Source organism: Gobius niger (assembly GCF_951799975.1).
Source record: "Gobius niger genome assembly, chromosome: 3".
Taxonomy (NCBI): domain Eukaryota; kingdom Metazoa; phylum Chordata; class Actinopteri; order Gobiiformes; family Gobiidae; genus Gobius; species Gobius niger.
This window is the reverse complement of record NC_136854.1, coordinates 34,318,101-34,340,643: the sequence shown is the minus strand read 5'-3', so window position 1 is coordinate 34,340,643 and position 22,543 is coordinate 34,318,101. Positions and strand designations below refer to the sequence as shown.

Genomic DNA, 22,543 nt, shown 5'->3' with positions numbered 1-22,543 from the left:
AAAGTTCCATAGCAGCTTGACTCACTCATTTACCATTGACATAACATGGTTGGCACGGCAACAGTTTAAAATTGTTTGCGTCGTGTTATACAAGGGGGCGTGGTCTTGCTGAAGGGGAAGGAGGGTATATTTTGGAAAACACATTATTTCACTCTTTTTAGCCATTTTCTGGCGGAATATAAACACATTTGTCACACACAAATAATGTCAAGACTGAATCCGGTCCATATGGATGTTTTTCACAGCAGATTGTTCAGTAGAAGCGGAAAAAAACGGCAGTCGTAGCTAGCGTTTACTCGCATTAGCATGTAGCATGATGCTAACATGAAGCAGCGTGTTAGCATTCTTCGTTATTTATGTAATTGTGGGCAGCCCCTTTGTCTTTGTATCTTTACTTAGAAGAAAACTATATCATAATTCAGCATTTGTGAAAATAGTTTTTGAATAATTGGAGAAAATTTTGTTTTTTCTCCTCTTTGTTTTCCCCTTCAACTGCTTGAAACATGACCATATGTGGGCGGTTCCAGAGATGCCATCTGTATCTATCCATGTCACTTCCTGTCCGTGTCCAATAAGGAAGAGAAAATACAAACATCACAAAAATGGAAAAATGTTTTACAAAATCTTAAATATAATTGTGTTAACTATGTTTTAGCAAAAAATGTGTCTAATGTGTCTCATGCACTTCAAGTCAAAGATATGAGTCACTGTTTTACAGCACAATTGATGTCCTTCGTGATAGCAAACCAAAAGGAGTGTGTATCAAAAAGCTTAACATTGAGCCTATAACATCACTGGAGGGAAACAGTAGTAATCGAGGGCAGGAGAAAGGGCAAGGGTTTTAAACCAGTTTAATACCTGCTTAATCTTTAATAGAAATGAAACCAAGACAAAGGAAATGCGTGAAATTATCTGAAAGAAAAATTAAATATTGCATCATTGAATATCCATTTTGTAGCAAATCTCCATGTACATGTTCTTTTGTATGTTAAATAATAGATTTAAGTGGTTGACACAGTGTAATCCCCCTCTGCAGTGCTCCTATGGGATGATAAAAGGCAGCAATAAAATGCAGTGTGACACTAATCCTATGTGTGTGTGTGTGTGTCAACATCTGTAAACACAGGGCTCTCTGTGACAGAAACATGGGTCTCAACATATGTGCACTAATGTGTCATCGCACTATTACATTGAGGCCATTCCAGGTAACACTGCTTATATAACAATGAGGCTACTTGACTATTCTATTACTATACCATACTGTTAATGCAATAATCACTTAAATGATTAAACTACTATTGCTGCAGCCAATTCTTGCAAAGCTTTGGTCTACCAAGTGTTGTTGTAAAGTGTTATATATATTTTTTATGTAATTATATGGATTTTTTTTTTTCTTAATGCTTTTTATTGGATTTTTTATTGTGTTTGTGTGTTTTGGTGTTGCTGTGAGGCACATTGAGTTGCCTTGTCTAATAGAAATAAACTTTGATTGATTGGTTGATTTCAAGTACTTCTTACCACAACACTGTGAATACTTCCTCTATTACTTCGTTGCAATAGAGTAGAGGCTTAAAGCATTTGTTTCGATCGGTGTTAGTTTTGATAGGGACCATAAGGAGTTTAAAAGTGTTAAGTATTTTCATCCCCCTGCATGTTCAAGCCATGTCCTAATGTGTAGGTGTTAATTCGGGTCCGAAGTGCCGTCATGCACGAGCTTAACATAGAATCTGCAGTTACGCATACGACCTGAGGTGGCAGTAGTGTGCACAAAATGACAAACTTACATCTACCTAGCCCCTTTAAAATCATCATATTTAACATTTTAGTCATAGTTTTAGTCTCATTAACACATTTTAGTTTGCTTTAATCTCAGTTAAGCAAGAGAAAAAAATGACTTTGACTAAAGTTTTGAAATATTATAATCTACGAAATGAACACTGGTTTAGATATAGATGTGTATGTTTCACGGACAGCACATGTTATGAACATACACACAGGAATTATGCTACGTTGGATTGATCCATCCATCATCCTACTCTTGCAATAGCCTCAATGTGTGCATCACCTACATTAGTCACTCAAACACTCTGGCCTATTGTACATGTTTTAAGTGGCACAGGAACCTGGAGTACCCAGAGGGAACCCACACAGGCATGGGGAGAACATGCAAACTCCACACAGAAAGGCCCCACAGCCCAGGAATCTAACCCAGGACCTTCTTGATGTGTAGCAAGAATGCTAACCACCGTGCCACCATCTAAGACTTTTGACATTATTAAAATCCATAAAGTGAAGCCAACCTATTCATAACTTACCAAATGTAGCAGTGTTACATACAGTAGTTGTACTTTGACTTTGTAATGTTGTTTGGAACAAAAAAAGAAAACACTTTTTTCTTTTTCCCGATATTGGCCTGCATCAAATTTTAGGTGACACTGTCGACTTATGAAGTAGACTGAATCACATATTATGCTTGTACAGCTGATTCAAAGGTCAGTGTGGCTACATTATGCAAAACCCTGCACCAATGTTGTGACACTGAAGGGAAAAGTCAGACCCCAGACAAGGACGAGTGAATTACACCTGCAGCACATCCATAAAGGGCACAGTGAGTGCTTGTGATTACATTTGGAGGACATTAGTCTGAACTATAAGGACTTTTCTATTCTTAAATATGGATTTATCTGATTTTGATGACCTGACAAAAAATAGCCAGCGCAACCTCCAAAAGGGCAGGCATTGTGGGTAAAAACAGCCAGGTCATTGAGAAGGACAGTAAGAACAAGTTCAACTCACATCTGCACAAGACAAACTTTTAAATAACTTCACGCTGAAAATGTTTTGCTATTTCAATCAGCTAATATTAAAACCGCATATTTCGCCCAGTAAATAGAATACTATATAAGGCTGCATTTTGATACATATATATTTTAATGTTCAACAATACATAGAAAATGAACAAACATCTCTCCTAAGACCTGACTGTAACTTTACTGGGAGCGTCTCCAGCTCGTCTCCATGGAGATGTTGACTAAAGGCAGCCAAATATGAGATTTAAAATGAGTTAGATCCTCACCCAAATCCATTCTTAGATTACCCACGGCAAAATTAGCATTTTCTGTGTTGCGCTGGTCATTAGGCGCATGTTGTATTGGAAACAGTACAATCCAAAATGTTACGCAATGTTTTGACATATGGCCTCATTTCCTAGTTATCTAGAGTGTTGTTGATTTGTGGAGATATATTTGTTTTTTATTCATTTTATTTTATTCCTAATATTTGAAGAGTTTAGTGGCTATGTGCTAGGCTAGTGCTTGGCTAGTGCATGTCTATGGTAACTAGTAGCCTGCTTTAAAAACCTCTTCAAAATCATCGAGTAGTCCTCCAAACGTTGTCATATCTGATTTGTAGAAAGCTCCTTTGTGAATTCCACGTGTAGTAATGCCAGCAACTGGTAAACAAACTACTGTAGATCCGGAAACTAGCAGATCACTCTGCCGCTGCGTAACTTACAACCAGGAAGCTGATGCTGCTCAAATATAAGTTCTTTTAAATGCAAAATGGTTATATTTAAAAAATGATTCAGTCAGCACAGACATTTATATGGGTAGTCTGGTGTTATAAGTGATTTGCCTCAGGTGCACTGTGCTTGGGTCAGACTGTTTTTAATGCAGGCTACTAGTTACCATAGACATGCACTAGTCTAGCACTAGCCTAGCGCCGCTAAACTCTTCAAATATAAGGACTAATGTCAAAAATCCTTAAATATCCCTTTAAGAACCAACACATTTTTACTCTTGGCTGTTCATGATGAGCTGCCTTTTGAATTAAGAAATAATTGGTTTGAGAAAGTTTACTATTACAATTGCAGATTTTCTTGTTGCACATTGTACCTCCACACATTATCACGCTTCAACAATTATTGTTCCCATAATGTCCTGTAATTGGTGTGTGTGCAACAGTGTGCAATTTAATGCTTTGAAATAAATGAAGTGTGTGTTGATTTCAATGCTGTTTTTGGGGAAATGTATTATTCTGTATTAGTATTTTTATGACTTTGTTGACATCAGTCTGCCCAGGGACTGCAGGTGGAAATTAGCACAAGTGCTATAACCTGGTACAATGCATCTCTCCCTTTGAGGTTAATGTATATTGTCCACTGTCCCTGTTCAAATAAATAAATAAACTAAACTAAACAAAAAACCCTATCACACTCCTTCACCTAGAAGTTCGTGGAAACATTTTTTTGAATAATAATCGTCAAGTAAGCCAAATAAAGGTTTTTCTATTGTGTGATTTTGTGCTTACATTGCTGTCACTATCAGATTAAGTTGAGCTTTGCAGGAAACTGGTGGTTAAATCCTGCTCCCACTGATGAATAAAGTGCACCCTAAAGCAAGACACTTCCAATTCCCTGTTAGTGTGAATGAGGAAATAGTTTCTTGTTGGTCATGTGCTTTGAATCCCTGTAAGAGGTGACTTTTTATCATTTGGCTGCACGGCAAAATTGCGTGAAATGAAAAATTATGAGACCCGCAGATTAATATTGCTGTAGCACACAAGGTCAAAGCATGAATTACCGCCAGAACACCAAGCACCGAAAGTTGAAAGTCATTACGATTCTTAAAATTGGTGTCAGATATTAGTTCTTTACAGCGGCAAATCGCTCCGGCTTTAGATTTTTTTTCTCCCCGTGACTAATGCCTTTGTTTTCAGCGGGAGGTTAAAATAGCATGTCCAATTGGTCTTCTGTCTTGTATGAAAAAAAAAAAGCACAGCACGACATTTTCTCTGCAATAACACGTGGCACGCTGACCCCTGTTGTGAGCTATAACAGAATGTTCTATCGGAGGCCAAACAACACTCGCAAATGGACTGGGGATGATAGACATGCTTCTATTTTTGCCTCTCTCTAGTATTGTTGAAAAGGTTGCTTTCATTTGATCGTCCCTGCGGTAGGGATAGGCTCAGAGGGTGGCCAATGTACAGTTAGAAGTCACTTTGCCGTTAAAATAATACATGTGCTCGGGTGTTCTGTCTATGTTCAGTCCCGAAGGATGCTGCAGCGCTGGTATGGGCCATTACTGGGCCGTCCATAGAGACCCATGGAAAAGGCATGAAGCGCTATAGGGAAAAGGGTCATCATGACATGTACTGAACATCGGGTCTGCTTTAAAGGGGGTCCCAGAACACGCTTGACTCCTCGCGGTGACCCCTGCTGGTGGAGGGTGGCGATGCGTGGATGATAAGTGTGGTTAGCTCTATGGTCGTGGGAGTTGCAAATGGTTTGGCCTCGTCTTTAATGATATGTCCAGGACGTGAAAACACAAACAAAGAGGGTTGTGCAAGACCTTGCTCAATCTGTATTTGGAATTCTGGAATCCTAATAGGATCTTTTATCCTTTCTTTAAAGTTGGAGTCAAAACAATTACTTTTCTGAAAACACATTACATTTTTAGAAAAGTTATAGACAGGGGAAGACTGTCATGTCATAACTTGACCTCTTAAACGGATATTTCAGGCTTTTTGACATAGGGCCTCATTTCCTTGTTATCCAGAGTGTTGTTGATGTCTGGATATATATATATTTTTAATTCATGCAGGCCTTATACTGTATTTGAAGAGTTTAGAGGTTCTAGGCTAGTGCTAGGCTAGTGCATGTCCATGGTAACTAGTAGCCTGCATTAAAAACCTCTTCTAAATCATGGGGTCGTCCTCCAAACGTTGCCATATCTGATTTGTAGAAAGCTCCTTTGTGAATTCCACGTGTAGTAATGCCGGCCGCAGGTAAACAAACTACTGTAGATCCGGTAACCGAGCACGAGCAGATCACTCCACCACTGCATAGCTTACAACCAGGAAGCTGATGCTGCGTATAAGTTCTTTTAAATGCAAAATGGTTATATTTCAAAAATCATTCAGTCAACACAGACATTTATGGGTAGTCTGGTGTTATATGTGATTTGCCTCAGGTGCAATGTGCGTGGGTCAGACTGTTTTAATGCAGGCTACTAGCTACCATAGACATGCACTAGCCTAGCACTAGCCTAGCACCACTAAACTCTTCAAATATAAGGACTGCATGAATTAAAAAAAAAAAAATCTCCAGAAATCAACAACACTCTGGATAACTAGGAAATGAGGCCCTATGTCAAAAATCCTGAAATATCCCTTTAAACCACAGAGTTTAAGATGGTGCGGCTGAGACCAGACGCCGTCAGAACTGCTCTAGAGCTCCTTCCCCAGATGATACGCTTCATAAACAATAATTCAGCTGAAGGTTTTCTTGTCATGTTTATATGTTTATTTTTGCTGCTTAAAATTGTCTAGCAATGACATGTGAATGACAATGAATGTGGTTCCTTGCCATTTCAATACATGTTATTAACTTTGTTTGAACATTATATATGCCAAATAAACTTTTTGTCTGTCTGTCTGTCTGTCTGTCTGTCTGTCTGTCTGTCTGTCTGTCTATGAAGGAATGAAACGTTGTCTTTTCACTTAAATGTTGGTCCTGCTGGTTCATTTTAAGTTAGAAGATTGAGCTTCCATTCTCAAAAAAGTAATCAGTTATTTTAGTTTTTCTCTTCCTTCCTCTGAACAAAAAGGTAATTTGTCCCCTGCCTCTGACCCATCCCTTCAACGCCTCAACCACAAGGCAGCCACGAAAGTGCAGCGCTCTTGGAATCATCTTCAAACTTATATTCACGGTTAGGCGAAGTGCCGAGCTGGAGGACTATTGTGCATGTTTTATAAAAATATGAATGTTGATGGGGGGAACCAGACCCGTTGCTATTTCATTGCTTTTTTTGTTGCATTTTGGTCATATTTTGGTCATGTTCTTGGCACTTTTATGTTTCTTCTAAAAAAAAAAGTGTAATTGTTTCATCGCTTTATTGCAATTTTTGTTGTGATTTTGTTATTTTGTTTGCTGCTTTTTTTGTTGCTTATGGGTCACGTTTTTGCTGCGTTTTCATCCTCGTTTTCAACACTATTTTGACACTATCTTCCAGAAGCTTTTAGCTTTGGGTCAAGCCAAACTGGAGAAAATGCACTCGATTATGGCGTTAAGAGGTTAATGGAGAATTAAAAGAGAGCAATCGAATCACACCAAACTCACTAAAGCAACTTGCAAAGTCGTAAAAGCTTTTTTGTGCCAATGGACAATGTTATAAAATGTCTGTATAACCATCCAAACAAAGTTCATCTGTGTTGACTTGTAAACGTTTCCTTTTAAATCAGACCAGTGTGTCTTTTTCATACCTGACAGTTTCGACCACACACCTTCAATGCAATCGAAACTGTCCGGTATGAACAAACCACACTGGTCTGATTTAAAAGACAACGTTTACAAATGTCTGTATGGTCGTTTCTTTCTATTTCCTATACCACTGAATTACCGTGACTGTACATTAGACACATCAGAGTAAACTTACGCAGAGGACGTGCAGTGCCACAGCCCCCTCCGTTCTCTCTACATTCGTGAACAGGTCTGTGGGGAACTCGTGCAGAGCTGCAACAACAAACAGAGAGATATGAAAGTTAGAGCGTCTAATATAAACTACATTACAGCGAGAGGCGGGGGGCCGTTCTCTGTGGAGCAAATGAACATCTGAGTTACTGAACTGGTGGCTTTCTGCTCCTGAAGATCCTCAGCCCATCTGTGCCTCTATGAGCTCTGCCCCTTCAGTTCATACGGAGAGGAGGAAATTAAACATAAAAGGACAGGACTGTATGGGTGAAAAGATGGAGATTTCAACATAGAAATGGTTTTAAAAGACTGATGGGAGAGTGTGTATAGACATGAGAATATGTGCTGCTTAATCTGCAATCTTACAAGTAATCATAAGACAAATAAAACTCAACCAGACCAGAAAACACATAAATAACACGTGATTCTAAACTAGCCACTATTACATTACATTTTGTTGCCAAGCAGGTCAAAAACATTCATATAGTAAACTTTTAGGGATGCACCGATACCACTTTTTCAAAAACCGATACGAGTACGAGAACTTTGATTTAAGTACTCGCCGATACTGAATACCGATACGAGTACAAGGCATTTTCTTCAACATTCTTACTTTTTTCACAGCAGATTGGTTTGTAATTAGTTAATTTACTCATGTACATTTCCTTAAGTAAAGTAGGCTACACATTTAAGAGCAGTTATATTAGAATTGTGCTGATGCCATTTATTTATTTATTTTATTTTCATTCAATATATTTTTTTATTTTTATTTGCACTGTCCATCATAGACAGAAAAGCCCATGTCCAAAAGCTCCTCAATGCCTGCGCTTTATTCATGTATGTATTTTTATTTAACAATAGTATTGAGATGTTACTTAAATGGTCTCTTTTCGTCTTTACTTCAGCTCCGTGTAGATTTTCTCGTGTGTTTTGTAGCAACTTAGCAAGTAGCTACAGCGTTTTCATTGTTCTGCTTCTCATTTTCGCTCAATATAAACATGCTGTATCTCTTTATTTTGGATTTTCTCTCTGAGGACTTCTTAGACGCTGGGTTAGTTTTTCAGATGAATAAACCCCTGGGCTTAAAACGGCGTCACAATGGCCAAAACTGCTAGCCGCGAGTTAGCAACATTAGCAACATTAGCCTGTTTGCAAACCCTGCAGACTCCACGCTGCAGCACTAACAACATTAAGCTCTGGTTAAATCCAGCACAGACTCTGATTTAGAGAGCGCAGTCTGTAATAAAGTCAGATCTATGTGGATTATTGTATTTCCACTAAAGAATTCTCCAGTTTGTTGCTATCTTCTCTCAGCTGAGAGGTGCGCTGAGAGGTGCGCTGAGAGGTGCGCTGAGAGGTGCGCTGAGAGGTGTGCCTCGTAGGTGCGCTGGCCGCACGTCAAATGGTATCGGTTTCTGGTATTGGGACCTCATGAATGAGTACGAGTATGAGTACAAGCATGTGGTATCGGCCCGATACTGGTATCGGTATCGCCATCCCTATAAACTTGAAATTACACAAAGATAAGGGTCCCGATCTGTAGACTACACTTTAGCGCAGTGTGAAATCTTAAGCTTCAAACCTGCCGCAGTAAGTTGGCTGGACAGGGGATGGACAGACGCCCATGATGATGTTATGCACAGTAATGGTCCCTCCACAAGCTTTACCTCCTACAGACCGTACCAGACTGGAATATTTTTCGCTACTGTGGATGGAAAAGGGATGGGGGGGGGGCTCGCGCGCTCTTTAATTCTGGTGCTAGAGCGGGACCCATTTATATATTTGGGAGCTGGACAGTGTTTAACTCACAGTAGGAGAAATACAGGTGCTCGCCATATAATTAGAATATCATGAAAAAGTGCATTTACTTCTGTTATTCAACTTAAACTGTGAAACTAATATATGATATAGACTCATTACATGCAAAGTGAGATATGTAGCCTTTATTTGTTATCATTTGGTTTATTTTGGCTCACAGCTTGTAAAAACCCCAAATTAAAAATCTCAGAAAAATGTAAGCCATAATCATCAAAATGATAACAACACATATGTCACTTTGCATGTAATGAGTCTACATCATATATTAGTTTCACACTGTAAGTTGAATAACAAAAGTATATGCACTTACCTGTGGTCACACAACGCTTAACACACCCCTGGAAAACTAGGATTGGTTCTCTCTCAGTGTGGCTGCTCCAATTCACCTTCAATGGAATCTATGTCAAAACGCGCGGTAAAAAGTAAATGTGCAGGAAATGTGGCCATAAAGACGGGGAGAGTTAAGAGAAAGCGCTCGTTGTGGTCATTGCTGTTCGTAGCACACCACAACTCAGCTGACCCTTTTTTTCTCCAAGCAACGCCCTCAGGTTACTGACGAAAGCCCTGGCACACTGTTGTTTGTACACAAGATACCAGCTTTGCCTTGACCAACACTGTTGCTGTGCCAGGCGGAAAATCAAGCCCAAAATCTTCAGCAAAAGCAGTCCATGCTGAAATCATAGTACAAATGCTACAATTTGGGAACCGGTGACTTATGTTGTAACACATTTAAAGTTGGTTTGAAGCTTACACCAGGCATCATTGCATACTGGCATGAAACCTACCCCCAAACCAAGATTGCTGAACAAATGACGCAGATTGAGGCAGCGGCTCTGTACAGGCTTGTTTTTTTTAGCAACTGTAAAATTGTATTTCCACTACCCCTATTACACTTTATGGGACTGTGTAATTTACCATAATCTAATAAAGAGTGCAAACAGCAGGTCAGGTGGGTGCACTTACAAGCCCATGTTTGACCTCAGGAAGACACACAGCCATAAAGGGCACATTAAACAGTGGATCTGGCTGTTGCTGAGGGAGGCATAACTTCCAGAGGGCCGCACCATGACGCAGTGGAAACCTTCTGCTGCGGATCTGGGAACAATTGGGCCAGATTTGGGAACAACCTGTGTCTCTGTGGGCAGCGGCCTCCTGTTTACGGCATGTTTGGGTAAATTACATGATTGTGTTGAGAGGGAAAGACATGCAAGCCGTGCCAGAGGTGAAAGTAACTGGATACATCAGGGGCTCAACACTTCTAGACAAAATATGTGCGGTACATCGACTTACATCTCTCTGACAATGATTGTGATTTCAGTCGTCAATACGTTTTTCAAATCAAGATTCAATTCATAGTTTGTTTACAACTGAGAAACGAACTAAAGTTAATCTAATGCAAGAATGATTGTGTCAAAAATAGGGCTGTATGATATATCATCAACGTAATGCAATATCTATACAGCACTAAAGGTATTGGTGTATCAAATTGCAGAGATGGTAGTAGTATTTTCATGTAGCAGTAGTACTCCATACTTCATTTCTTTACTGTTACACCTCTGTTGTGGTGTAACATCAGCTCATGTCTTATTCGTGAGTAAGAAGGTAATTAGTGAATTCTTTGAGCTCTTTAGGCTTTCAGCAGCTTTATTATAGAGCAAACTGATCACCTGTTTAGACCTGGGTTTTGTCCCGGTTCAGTTTGTGTTTATTCCTGGTTTATACCTCAGCTGTTATTAACCTCTTAATTTTCTCCAGTTTGGTTACAGCCTATAGACCAGTGTAAAGCCTCATTCCTCATTTGAAAGCTAAGACCAACAAAACTCATCAAACTGATTTTTTTGCACGTATTGTGGCCACAATGTCGTCACTTAGTTGAGTGTTCATTGCGTTTTCGTCACACATTTGTGTCACTTTTCATCGATTTTTTTCTCACATTTTCACATACACATCTCGTTTGCCATAATGTCTACGTTCGAAAGGGAAATTATGGCGGATTTAGAGACTCCTCCTACCCGGCTGTGACGGAGCAAGTTCCTAAAACGGGGCATAAGGGCGGGATCTTCATTGTAGCCCTCGCGGGGTGCATAGTTCAGTCGTAGCCGCGCCATTAGCTCTAATGCTGACGGCCTGTCAATCAAAGTCTGGCCCTCATTAGTATACGAGATTTCTAAAATGTACTTTACAAAAACCAGCCTGGTTTCTTTAATTGTAACTAACCCAGCGTTATCACAGGAAGAATATCTAGCTGTAGAAAGTTCCAAAAACAGGCTTTACAGTTGCTTAAAACGTGTGGAAAGTGCAATGCTAACAAACGGAAAACTAGCTTGCTTTGCTGCCCATATATGGAGGTACTACAGCAATGGCGGACAATGTCGGCCCCTAGCGTCGCGGTCACAAAGCAGAACAACCAGAGGCCATTGCATTTTCATTCGTCTTGTCGTTTGTTGCTATTATGACATTTTTTTCAAGAAGCTTTTAGATTTGGGTGAAGCCAAACTGGAGAAAATGAGCTTGGTTCAGTTGGGGGTTTAAGAGGTTAAAGTTGTGTTTTATTATATTTTGTGTAGCTAAAACATTTGTAGGTACATTTTTTGTGAGCTTTTCAGCTACAATCATTGATGATGATCCAGTGAGGACTCAATGCCTCTCCTTTTCTAGAAGTAGATTATTTAGACCTGGTTTAGCAATAAATAAAACAGAAAATACAATCACACTAGTTGGCTTTTGCTTGATTTTATGTAAGTTCGTCCCAAATGGGTCCAGCACTTACTAATTTGAGAACGTGTGCACTACATAATATAGTGGTTCCACACCAAGAACCATGTGAGAAAAACATTTACCTCTCCGATTACCGCGAGATCAAAACAACCACTAAACGAGGTCAAAACTTGATCTAAATCAGGTCCATCCCTGGGCAAAAAGCATGTTCAAACAACGGCTAAAGTAAAGCAAGAACAACCCCCGGTTTGAGAACAATCGGTGTAAAACATTACAGCCTGCAGAAGAGATGAAAGTTTACAAACAGCAGGGGAAAAGGAGGAAGAGGGAGAGCGAGAGCGTGTGGCCATGTGAGCGCGACAGCTGGATGTGTTTAATATTTACTGTTACAAGCCGGTGTTAGCGCTAGCTCCAGCGCAATCCCACCAAAATGCCAGCGCCTGATCCTGGTGTGTGAGGGGGGGGCAGGGGGGCGGGGGAAAGATCAGGCTGCTCTCATGACAGGGTTTAAGACGCTGCAGATGAGGGAGGAAAGAGCAGACAGATGCAGACGACGTGGGAAAAATGCAACAAAACAAGTGTCATAAAGTAACAGAAAGGAGACAGATTAACCTCTTTACCCCCAGCTGTTTGGCTTTACCCAAATCTAAAAGCTTCTTGAAAAAAGTGTCAAAATGGCAGTGACAATAAGATGAAAATGCAACAAAGGAGCGACGGAAACGTGGCAAAAAAACTATGAAAAAGTGACAAAAACGCCACAAAAGAGCAACAGAAAAGCGACAAAAAAGTGACAAAACAGCAACAGAAGACTGACAAAAAAGCAACAGGAAAATGGCAAAAAAGCGACGACAGAGCAACTGAAAAGCAGAGCCGTGGGAAGATGTTTTGTTTAGGGGGTGCTGAGGGACAAAATTTACCCCCAAAAACGCTTTTTCTGTGCATATTTCCCCATTTATTAATATTGCCTGCAGTTTGTCAACTATCCACCAGGGGGTGCTACAGTGCCCTCAGCAACCTGGGTTCCCACGCCATGCTGAAAAGTGACAAATAACGTGACAGTAAAGCGACAAAAGAGCAACAGGAGAATTGCAAAAAAATGATGAAAAAGTGACAAAAATGTGTGAAGAAAACGCAACAAAGAAGGCACAAACAGAAAAGTGAGAAAACGCAATGAAAAAATGACAAAAAAGTGACGAGAATGCGAGGAAAAAGATCCATTTAGATGAGTTTTGTAGGTCTTTCAAATGAGGTTCAAACGTTACACTGGCCAATAGGCAGCAACCTTTTAGATTTAGGTAAAGCTGATACGATCAGCGAGAAAATGCACTTGGTTAACACATTAGCCATAACTTCTAGTTGATAGGTTTAGATTCTCGACAACTGGGCCGACCAAAACACAAAATGCCACAGATTTTGGAAACAGAAAGAAAGACATAAATAGTTAATTTTTCAAGCACTGAGTTTGATTTCCCGCAAGTGAACATAATTGATGTAGGAACCCACTGAACTTTTTTTGGTAAACAAGGTGTTTTATAAGAGTCTGTGAGAAACGGGGCCGCTGTGCCACGCACCGATCCCCTCCTCCCTCCCCGCGTGATTAGGTTCAACAACATATAACTGGTAAAGGTTAATAGTTCTACGAAGAAGGATGGATAGACTCAAATGTAAACTCAATAAAGGTAGTAACTGAAAAACAAGACTAACGGGGTGCTGTTGATCCAGGCTTGATCTAGGAGTGTTCAAGTGCACATATAAGGTTGATCTAAATAATACTTCATTTAATGGGAGGCGAGACATTAAGTATGAATCATAGTTTTACGTCAGCAAAGTGGTGGAAAAAGTTGAAATTCCCAAGTACTAAAACAAGAGATAGAAATCCATCCATCTTCCTCTGCTTTATCCGGGTCACGGAGGCAGCGGTCTCAGCAGAGATGTCCAGACTTCCCGATCCACGCACCTCCTCCAGATGCCCTAGCCACCTGCACTGGCTCCTTTCGACCTAAAGGAGCAGCGACTCTACTCCGAGCTCCTCCCACATAACTGAGCTCCTCACCCGATCTCGAAAGGTGTGCCCAGCCACCCTGCGAAGGAAGCTCATTTCGGCCGCTTGTATCTGCGATGTGGTCCTTTTGGTCATAACCCAAATCTCATGACCATGAGTGTGGGAACATAGATTTATCGGTAAATCTCACGCTCCATCTGTCCCTCACTCATGAACACGACCCCGAGATACTTGAACTCCTTCACTTGAGACAAGAACTCTCCACCGACCTGAAGGTGGAAGCCACCTTTTCCCGGAGAAAAAACATCTTTTGGTGAAATTGTCCTATACGTTTCAGTGAAGCCCTGAAAACTAGAAAAAAATATAGTAAAATAAAGAAAATCTAATTAAATCCAGTTAAAATAGCAATGTTCAATAAGCTGGGTTGAGAGTTATACAGCATTTGTATATATGTATATTTTAATAGCAGTGCTTCATTTGTAAATAAGCAGTTACAAGAACATGTTTTTTTTTACTGGGGATGGATATGAGTCAAAAGGCAGTTATGGGAACTCTATAAGTATCATCTCAGATCTTTTCCGGATCCTTCAATATAGTTCCAAGATCCTTGACTCAAATTAAGCACTACACCAAAGTAATTGACTTTCTAAATCTGGTGACGAGACCAGAATGATACTCCTCTGCACTGAGGTGAGTCTGGTGAGGTTTCCAAGAGAGAAATACTGAAAGAAGGGATTTTGAGTCACTCCAATTCAAACATGCATCAAAAATAACATTGTAAATTGCTTTTTGCCATTTGTTCAAATATTCTAAATGAATAAAGAAAGTATGAGAAAAATCTGATTAACTATTGTAATTGAGAGCAGATTAAAGTTATTGGCTTTTTGCCTACATTTTTTGACGAGAAACTGTTGTGGGAAAAGTTTTGCGAATAATAAAAGTGTTGACCTTGGATCATATTCCTGAGTTGTAGCAAACTTATTTGCAACGTGAAGCTTTTTAATCACACATTTTCTGAATAAGGTTTATCTTGTGCAACTGTTGCTTTTAACAGATGACTCACAGAGCATTGAACCAGGTAGACAAATCAAGAAAGAGCTTTAAATAGAGACTAAACCTATCAAGGTGAACCAACACTTCAAATGACAGCAGAATGTGGAGGATGGTGTTACAGAATCTGGACGCACGTAGCACGACTGGTAGGGGAGACCGGGTACGGTTGTAACACTTTTTGCTTCAGCACCTATAACAGACTGAATTTTTGAGTTCTCAAACTTTTATACAAAGTACCCACATTTGTTTACTACAAATGGCATCAATTCAGACCTCTGCAAGAATGTCACAGACCTTGTGAGTTGATGCCAAATACATGGTGGTCATTTGTTACAACCTACCCTACACTAGAGTGATCACTGGACCCCAGTCTCTCAGCTTCTGCTGTGTTTTGCAGTATCTGCTCAGTTTTACATGGCAGATCCCATGTGCCTTTGCAACTGATCTGACTTGCCCTTCTTTCTGACCATATCAGATGCTTCTTCTTTTTTTTTTATCTGTCAATCTGTCAATCTTTCTTCTCCACTGTCTAGGCATTCTGTAAACGTATTAAAATCAAGTAAGTGTTATCATGTAAGGGGATGTTCAGTCATTGTTTCGCTAGCTGAATCAGCATAATGGTTTGAAGTTAGCAGGGGAAATGTGCATCACATTTTGCCTGAAAAACTACAATTTAATCTAATCCAAGTCGTATGGTTTTATGTGCACTAGTAAATGCACTAAACAAAATATAGTCTTGGTCAAAAAATGTACTTTCTTACCTCAAAATACATTTATTCTCTATAGAACCTGTTTACAACCTTGACAATCACTGTGTGGGGTCAGAGAGGAAGTGGGTAAACACTGATATGATCATTTGACTCATATCTTACCCTGAATGGTGGAATTGCTGGTGTTACTACTGTCCCCAACCACCCGGTCTCCTACTGCAACTACTACCACTGTGCGGTGGTTCCAAGAGAGAATTGTAGCGACCAAAGTTTGTTGTAGAGAGTTTCAGGCTCCAGAGAGCATGTGTTTGACAGAGGCAAGTGCTAGCAGTGTTTATTTCCATGGAGAAGTGCAGGGAAAGTAAAATGCAGACCTGGTCATGCCTGTTCATACTGTTAAAAATACTGCCTGATGTCTGTCACAGCTCCAGTTCAAATTATAGTTGGCTTAATCACAGTTTTTGAACTATGATCATGTGAGATTAAAAAAAAAATGCATTTCATCCTTATATCAGGGTCCACATAAGTTAAAAAAATTCAATTTCAAATCTTGAGAGGTTTGATTTTGCTTCATGTTGGCAAAGTCTACAATTCAACACTAACATGTGTATTCCTCCTCTCCTGCCAGCAATTATGTAGCAGAGGCAAGTTGTGCATTGAAATGATCAGGATGACTCTGGCAAACACAGAAAAGCACTCCCTCATGACATCGAAACGTGGGGGCAAGGGTTTTGAGCTCTTGAGATACTGATTCAAAGTGCAGGGCTGCACATGAACAAAATAAAGCATAACTCCAGGATACTGTTTCACAAAGGCACAGAATTACAACAACTAAAAGCTCCAAAAGTCAGTTTAGTGGAATATGAGGCCTTTCATGTGTCTGAGCTGTTCACTGTACTCTCCTGAACATCAGCGCCATAGCAACAGAGTGCAAGTACTGTGTGTTTAAGTGGCTCAGAGGAGAGCGGCGCGTAATACACTGCTATAGCACATAGCTCCAGTGCTGCTGCTGTTCCCGCTGCACCTGCCATTTCTGCTCATGTTTGCTCATGTTTGTTTCAGCCAAAGTACACTGCATTATGCATGATGTTTGCAGATTGGAAAACTACATTCAACTTTAACGAGGAGGATACACCAAGAGAGCTGGGCTGATATCAACTCTGACATGGATGTTATTATGAACTTTACTGTCACGTAAGGAGGTTTCAGGTTTAAAACCGGAGCAAATCCTTGCTTGTTTTTCTCATGAATGTTTGGCTTTTCTCCATGGGTTTCCCCCATTATCCCAAAACATTAGCAAAACTGTCCAGCCTAGGCCACTACATGTGTTTCTAATTCTGGAACCTTTTCTTAAGATCCCAAGTTCTGATGCATGTGATTGACAGGCGCATTTACCATTAAGAGAAAAGAGAAAAGTCTCTATGATTTGCTTTGGAGCCCACTGCTTCTGACGGGCTGCCCTAAGGCAGGCCTGGGTCAAACCGGGAGCAAAAGCGTGCGGAAAACGTCATTCTAAAATATTTGCCTCCTCGGTTTTTTCATTACAATGTATTTTAAGGATGAGGAACTGATGGACCCTCTGTCAGTTTGTTCTGGAGCCTGCACAGCCCTAATGCACGGGTTGAAGGATGGTTCAAATATGGAGGGGAAAATGCCCCACGGGGATAATAAAGTGTATAATAGAAAACTGAAATTTAACATTGCCTCGAGATCAACGATGGATTTATATGTAGCAGTAAATATAATGTTTTTTAAAGCCACAATATTGCAAATGCAAAAGAAAAACAAACTTTGAATATTTAAGATACTTAAGATTTGCATATTGTTTTTGACAAACTTAAGCAGTAAAACTTGAAATTTTGATTTAATGCAAGTCGGAAACCCAATTTAACTCTGTTGATTGACATTTAAGTTACACTACATTTATTTTAAATAAAGCTTTTTCCTTTCCTTAAGGCCTTAATTTTGGAAGAATACATTTCAGACTTTTTAATGCTCTGTGAAACCCTGGTGCAGGACATTTTATAGCTTAGGGCTGCATGTACAGTAGTTCAGTTTAGTTCAGTTTGTCTTTGGTATATAGTTTTAGATTTGACTTTAGTCATGATTAAGTTCTACTTTAGACTTGTCTTGCTTAGATGGAAAGCCAAAGTCCAATAGTGTTAAATGTTTGAAAAGAACTGCCTTGAATGGAAAAATGTGAATGAAATATTCAGTCCATGTTGAGTTTCGTCCATCATTACAGCTCATTGATGGGTTTTTCCACCGTGAGTCAGCACAATGTTATTGTCAGATATATTGTAATAAACGTTATTTTCTGACAAAGACTGTCAAAGAATCTTTTTGGTTCAAGACTCACACTTTTATTACAATTTTGAGATGACAATTTACTCCAGTTTTACAAGAAGATTGACAACTGTGTGTTATATATCTACTCCTCCCAGCACTGAGTCACAGTGGGTCGTGACAAGCAGAATTACAAGCTGTAAAATGAGATTCCCAAACAGAGGGAGCACTCCTATAGTGGAGATAGCCAGGGCGTAGAGTGGAGTAGTTCATCCTCTTCAGACAGAAACACCTCCTCCGGGAGCTGTTCAGAGCATGTACAGCCGAGATAAGACTGGAGGCAAGACCCCGCAAAATAGACACGGTACGACTCCTTTAAAGCTCCAATCTGAAAGGCTTGATTTAATAATTTCAGAAACTTTGGACAGACACGGATCACTGCAGAGCGGCTACAGGCGCACACGCTGCGAGCTTTGGAGACGCTCAAATCTAGCACCGTCATCCCAAATTCGACCTTGGTTAAATTGGCTTAAATCATTACACTTTCTTCATTTGCTTTGCCTTCTTTACTTTTGGCTAACATTCATGGTTAGCCTGGGAGTAGGTAGCTCAGTAACGCTTTATATTAAGGGGTTCTCGTTAAAGGGGCTAGATGCAAGTTAGCCATTTTATACTCACTACTGTCACCTCAGGTCATACGTGTAACTGCACCTTCTATATTAAGCTCATGCATGACGGCACTTCGGACCCAAATTAACACCATTTTGGATGACAGTGCAGGATTTTAGAGGCAGTTGTGGTGAATAGATCTGGGCTCATTCTACACCTTAGGATATTGTTGGAACATGTAGGGGGATTTTAAAACTCCGTATAGTCTCTTTAAGTATTTATATGGTATTAATAAGCATAAGTAATTAGAAAATAATGTATTTCTTTCATTATGTTGAAACATACACAAGTGTTTTTGAAGGAGGCAAGCTCTTGAGTAGCTATTTTTGTTATGTAAAAGTAACAGTTTGGAAACCAGTGTATTTTCTGTCTGTATTTGGCCCATCTTTCAGAACAATGTCCAAAGACCTGAGTAAGGTCCAGAGGAACCTTTAGCTCAAGGATTAGCTCAATAGGAATACAACAGTCACTTTGTATGAAAATCAAACCTGAGACCTTGCTGTGAGGCAAGACTGGCACAACTCTGCAATAAAAATGTACCCAATTTATGATGCAAACTTTTCAGTTTTTGTCCAGAACAAAATGTAGACTCCAGAAGCCCCTCTCCTTAATTCATACTGAATTTGACAATGAGAGCTTACGCAAACACGTACTTTGTAATATATCTGCTAAAGGAATGCTCATAAAATCATTGCCCTAATAATTACCATTCAAAAACATGAGTAAAACAGCTGCTCTCATGACCCTGAATGACCCCTGTATCACAATGAAGACAAAAACAACAACAGCAGAAAGAGATGAGGAGTGACTCACAGAGGACCCCATAGTTTCCCCATTTTCTGCAATCATGTCACTTTGCACAAGCCGCTGTGTGCAGTGCATCAATCACTAATCAGACCGGAGCTGCTGGAGTACGGCGTCTGCGTGTGTGCGCATGTTTACCAAGTCATGTGGGGACTCAAGCCTGTTTAGACTGTAATGGGGTGTTTCCACTGGCAGGCCCTATACCCAGCCCACTGCCCGGTCTAACCTGGTGCCGAGACCAGGGCCAAACCGGTCTGACCAGGCACAAGTTTTGGGACCGACCTCTGGCTGTGGCCAAAGCGCGCTGAACCGAGGCTAATGTGACGTGAACAGATTACTGGGCTCTGATTGGCAAACGATAGAGAGGACAGACCTCACTACAAACAGGTCATACAGATTTATTTCCACAACATCAGAAGGTCATTTTGCCAATGGCAGCATTCAGCCGCTGTTAGCACAACGTTAGTCGGTGTTAGCATCAAATTAGCATGTAGCTTACCTTCATAGTTGTCTTTTAGCGGCTTCTTTCCTCTAGTATTTGCCTTGGCACCTCTAAATAATTCTATAAACCCCACCTAAAGGCAGAATTTGTCCACATTGTTCTCATGTTCTTGCAAAACCTCTCAGGCCGTTCTGTTGTTGCTTCAGTAATGCGATCCTTGTAGTGAAAACCCGAGCCTGTACTGGGTAGAGTAGATACGGGACAAGGTGAGTACTTTGACCGAGGTGTGCGGGATACAAGCATGTTCTGTGCCACCCCGGCTTAAGATGTGAGACTTGTTTCCAATGTGGGGATCTACTTAAGAAATCAACGATTAATCCTCCAGCCAGGTGTTTCTGATCATTAGCCTGACTTCACATCTGGAGATGGGTCCCCAAGCGTTGGCCTACGCTGGCTGCCCACTGCTCCTACAGGTTGTCCAAGCGGCAGTGACGATGGGTCACAAGCAGAGAACAAATTTCCCGGGGATCAATAAAGTCAATAAAGATTTTTTATTTTTTCATTTGAGCAGTCAGGCCTCAGGTTAGACTCATATTCATTCAGTCAGTCTTTATTAAGGACACAAGTGAGAACACATGATCCATATTATAGTATATCATAGTTCGGGTGGTAGTAAGTTTGGTTAAAATTATGAAAGTAAAGTAAATCCAATCCCGTTGTTCTATGTCAATTGTTGTCGTCTACCATATTCTATCTCTTAGTTTTTAATCTTATTTATTTTAGTATTCTTATGTATGCCTCTAAAGCCTTATAGTTTCAAGTTTATAGCTTATTTTTATCTAAACTCTGTGTTGTATGTTTTTATGTTTAATGTTGCACGTCTCACCTAGAAAAAATCCTACTTTGTGAACCTGTTTACAAACAATGGCATTAAAAACTATTCTGATTCTGATTCTAAATGTTATCAACAGGCAATATCCAGTCAATGCTACTATTATCAAAGAAACAGCCTACTGGAACAACAGCTTTTTCTCACTGGGAAGTAAAAACATTTAGGGCAATAGTGTGTCTGGATAAGGTATGGAACAGAACATGAATGTAAATCTGGGTCCCCACTTGGCTCATGAACCTGGCGTGTGTGTGTGTGTGTAGGGGGGCAGCCTGCATCATTTACACAGTGATTTGAAGGAGCCGCACTGAGCCTCCCAGGACCCGGAGCTGAGGCGGAGCGTGACTTGTGACTGCCTGTTTTTCTCTCAGATCACAGTGGCTTTATTTCAGCTCCATTGAGCACGGGGAAATGCACAGACAGAATGATGCTTGTATAAACGGCCAACATTAGCAGACTATTCAGACGTTCTCAAGCTTTGCGAGACTGGGATCAGATTTTCACCCGTCTGTCAGAAGCAGTGGGCAACCATAGTGCAGCACCAGGAAACTCTTCACCAAAATATTTATCCAGAATAATTATATAGTCTGTATTAGCTCCAAATCGCTCGTGTCTATCAACATTTTGTTTTGTTCAAGCCCTGGTTGGTTTCACAAAAATCATTAGAGGACAAAACGTATATACTCTTGCGTAAATAGTGGGACTTTGATCTAAAAACTGAACTGTATTTATTCACACAATGGGTCTAATGTCAGGACAGAACGGCTTAATTCAGTGTGAGATTAACCTTAAAGCCACAGGAGACTGATCTCATGCTCTCAGTATTAATGGATGCCCCGTGTGTTTACGTACTGAGGCTGTACATGACTTAAATGGGAATAACAGGAAACAATGGTTACTCCTCAGAGGCTGTTATCATGAAACTTGAGGACCACAAACACTAATTAGACTAATTGGGTTGTTAATCATACACTTATGTAACAAATAAACTAGTGCATATAATTATTTTGTTATGATTACGCTACAAATTTTGCTCGTAGCAATTCACCAAAACATTAAAACACCAATGCAGCCAGGAGGGTACCTTCAAGACAGCATAATTACTTTTTTTTTTTCTCCCAGTATGTTTTGTTTGTATAAGGAACATACAGTGTTTGGTAATCGTATTGAAAGAGTAGGAGCTTTAATATAACTTCACTGTCTGACAAAAAAAATAGGTCCGGGTTTGATTCCCTCCTGGACGGGGCCCTTCTGTGTAGAGTTTGCATCTTCTCCCCGTGTCTGCATAGGTTTCCTCCGGGTACTCCGGTTTCCCCTACCACTAAAAACATGTACAATAGGCCAGGATAAATGAGAGTGTGTTTGAGAGTGCGCATGGGGGACGACGGATGGAAATTAGCCTATACAATCCGGTGTGGCTTGTTCATTAACATGCACTGTCCCAACCAAAAAAAACAATAAGCAAACAATGTGAGTCCTCTGAATCCTGGCATTGTCATCTTGGAATATGATGGAATAACCTAATCATTCAGGAGTGAGCAGGTCGTTAGAGACGCTTTACTTCAAAGTTGTTTACTCACAGGCGAGAGTAGCTGGGAATAGAGGGGTGGAGCTGGGCCAAGCTCCACTCTTCCCTGTGGTCTTTATCTGGGCTGTGGGCTGAGCTAGTTCTTAGTTTGCT

The 22,543-nt window shown here is 40.3% G+C and overlaps 1 protein-coding gene across 1 annotated transcript in view; it reads right to left on the bottom strand.

The window, feature by feature from the left end:
* Positions 1-22,543, bottom strand: part of LOC306960809 (sodium/potassium/calcium exchanger 3-like) — an 86,512-nt gene that overhangs the window by 18,727 nt on the left and 45,242 nt on the right. The window contains exon 3 of the mRNA XM_079553378.1: positions 7,437-7,513. Coding sequence (XP_079409504.1) covers positions 7,437-7,513 — 77 coding nt within the window. The remainder of the gene's footprint in view (positions 1-7,436; positions 7,514-22,543) is intronic.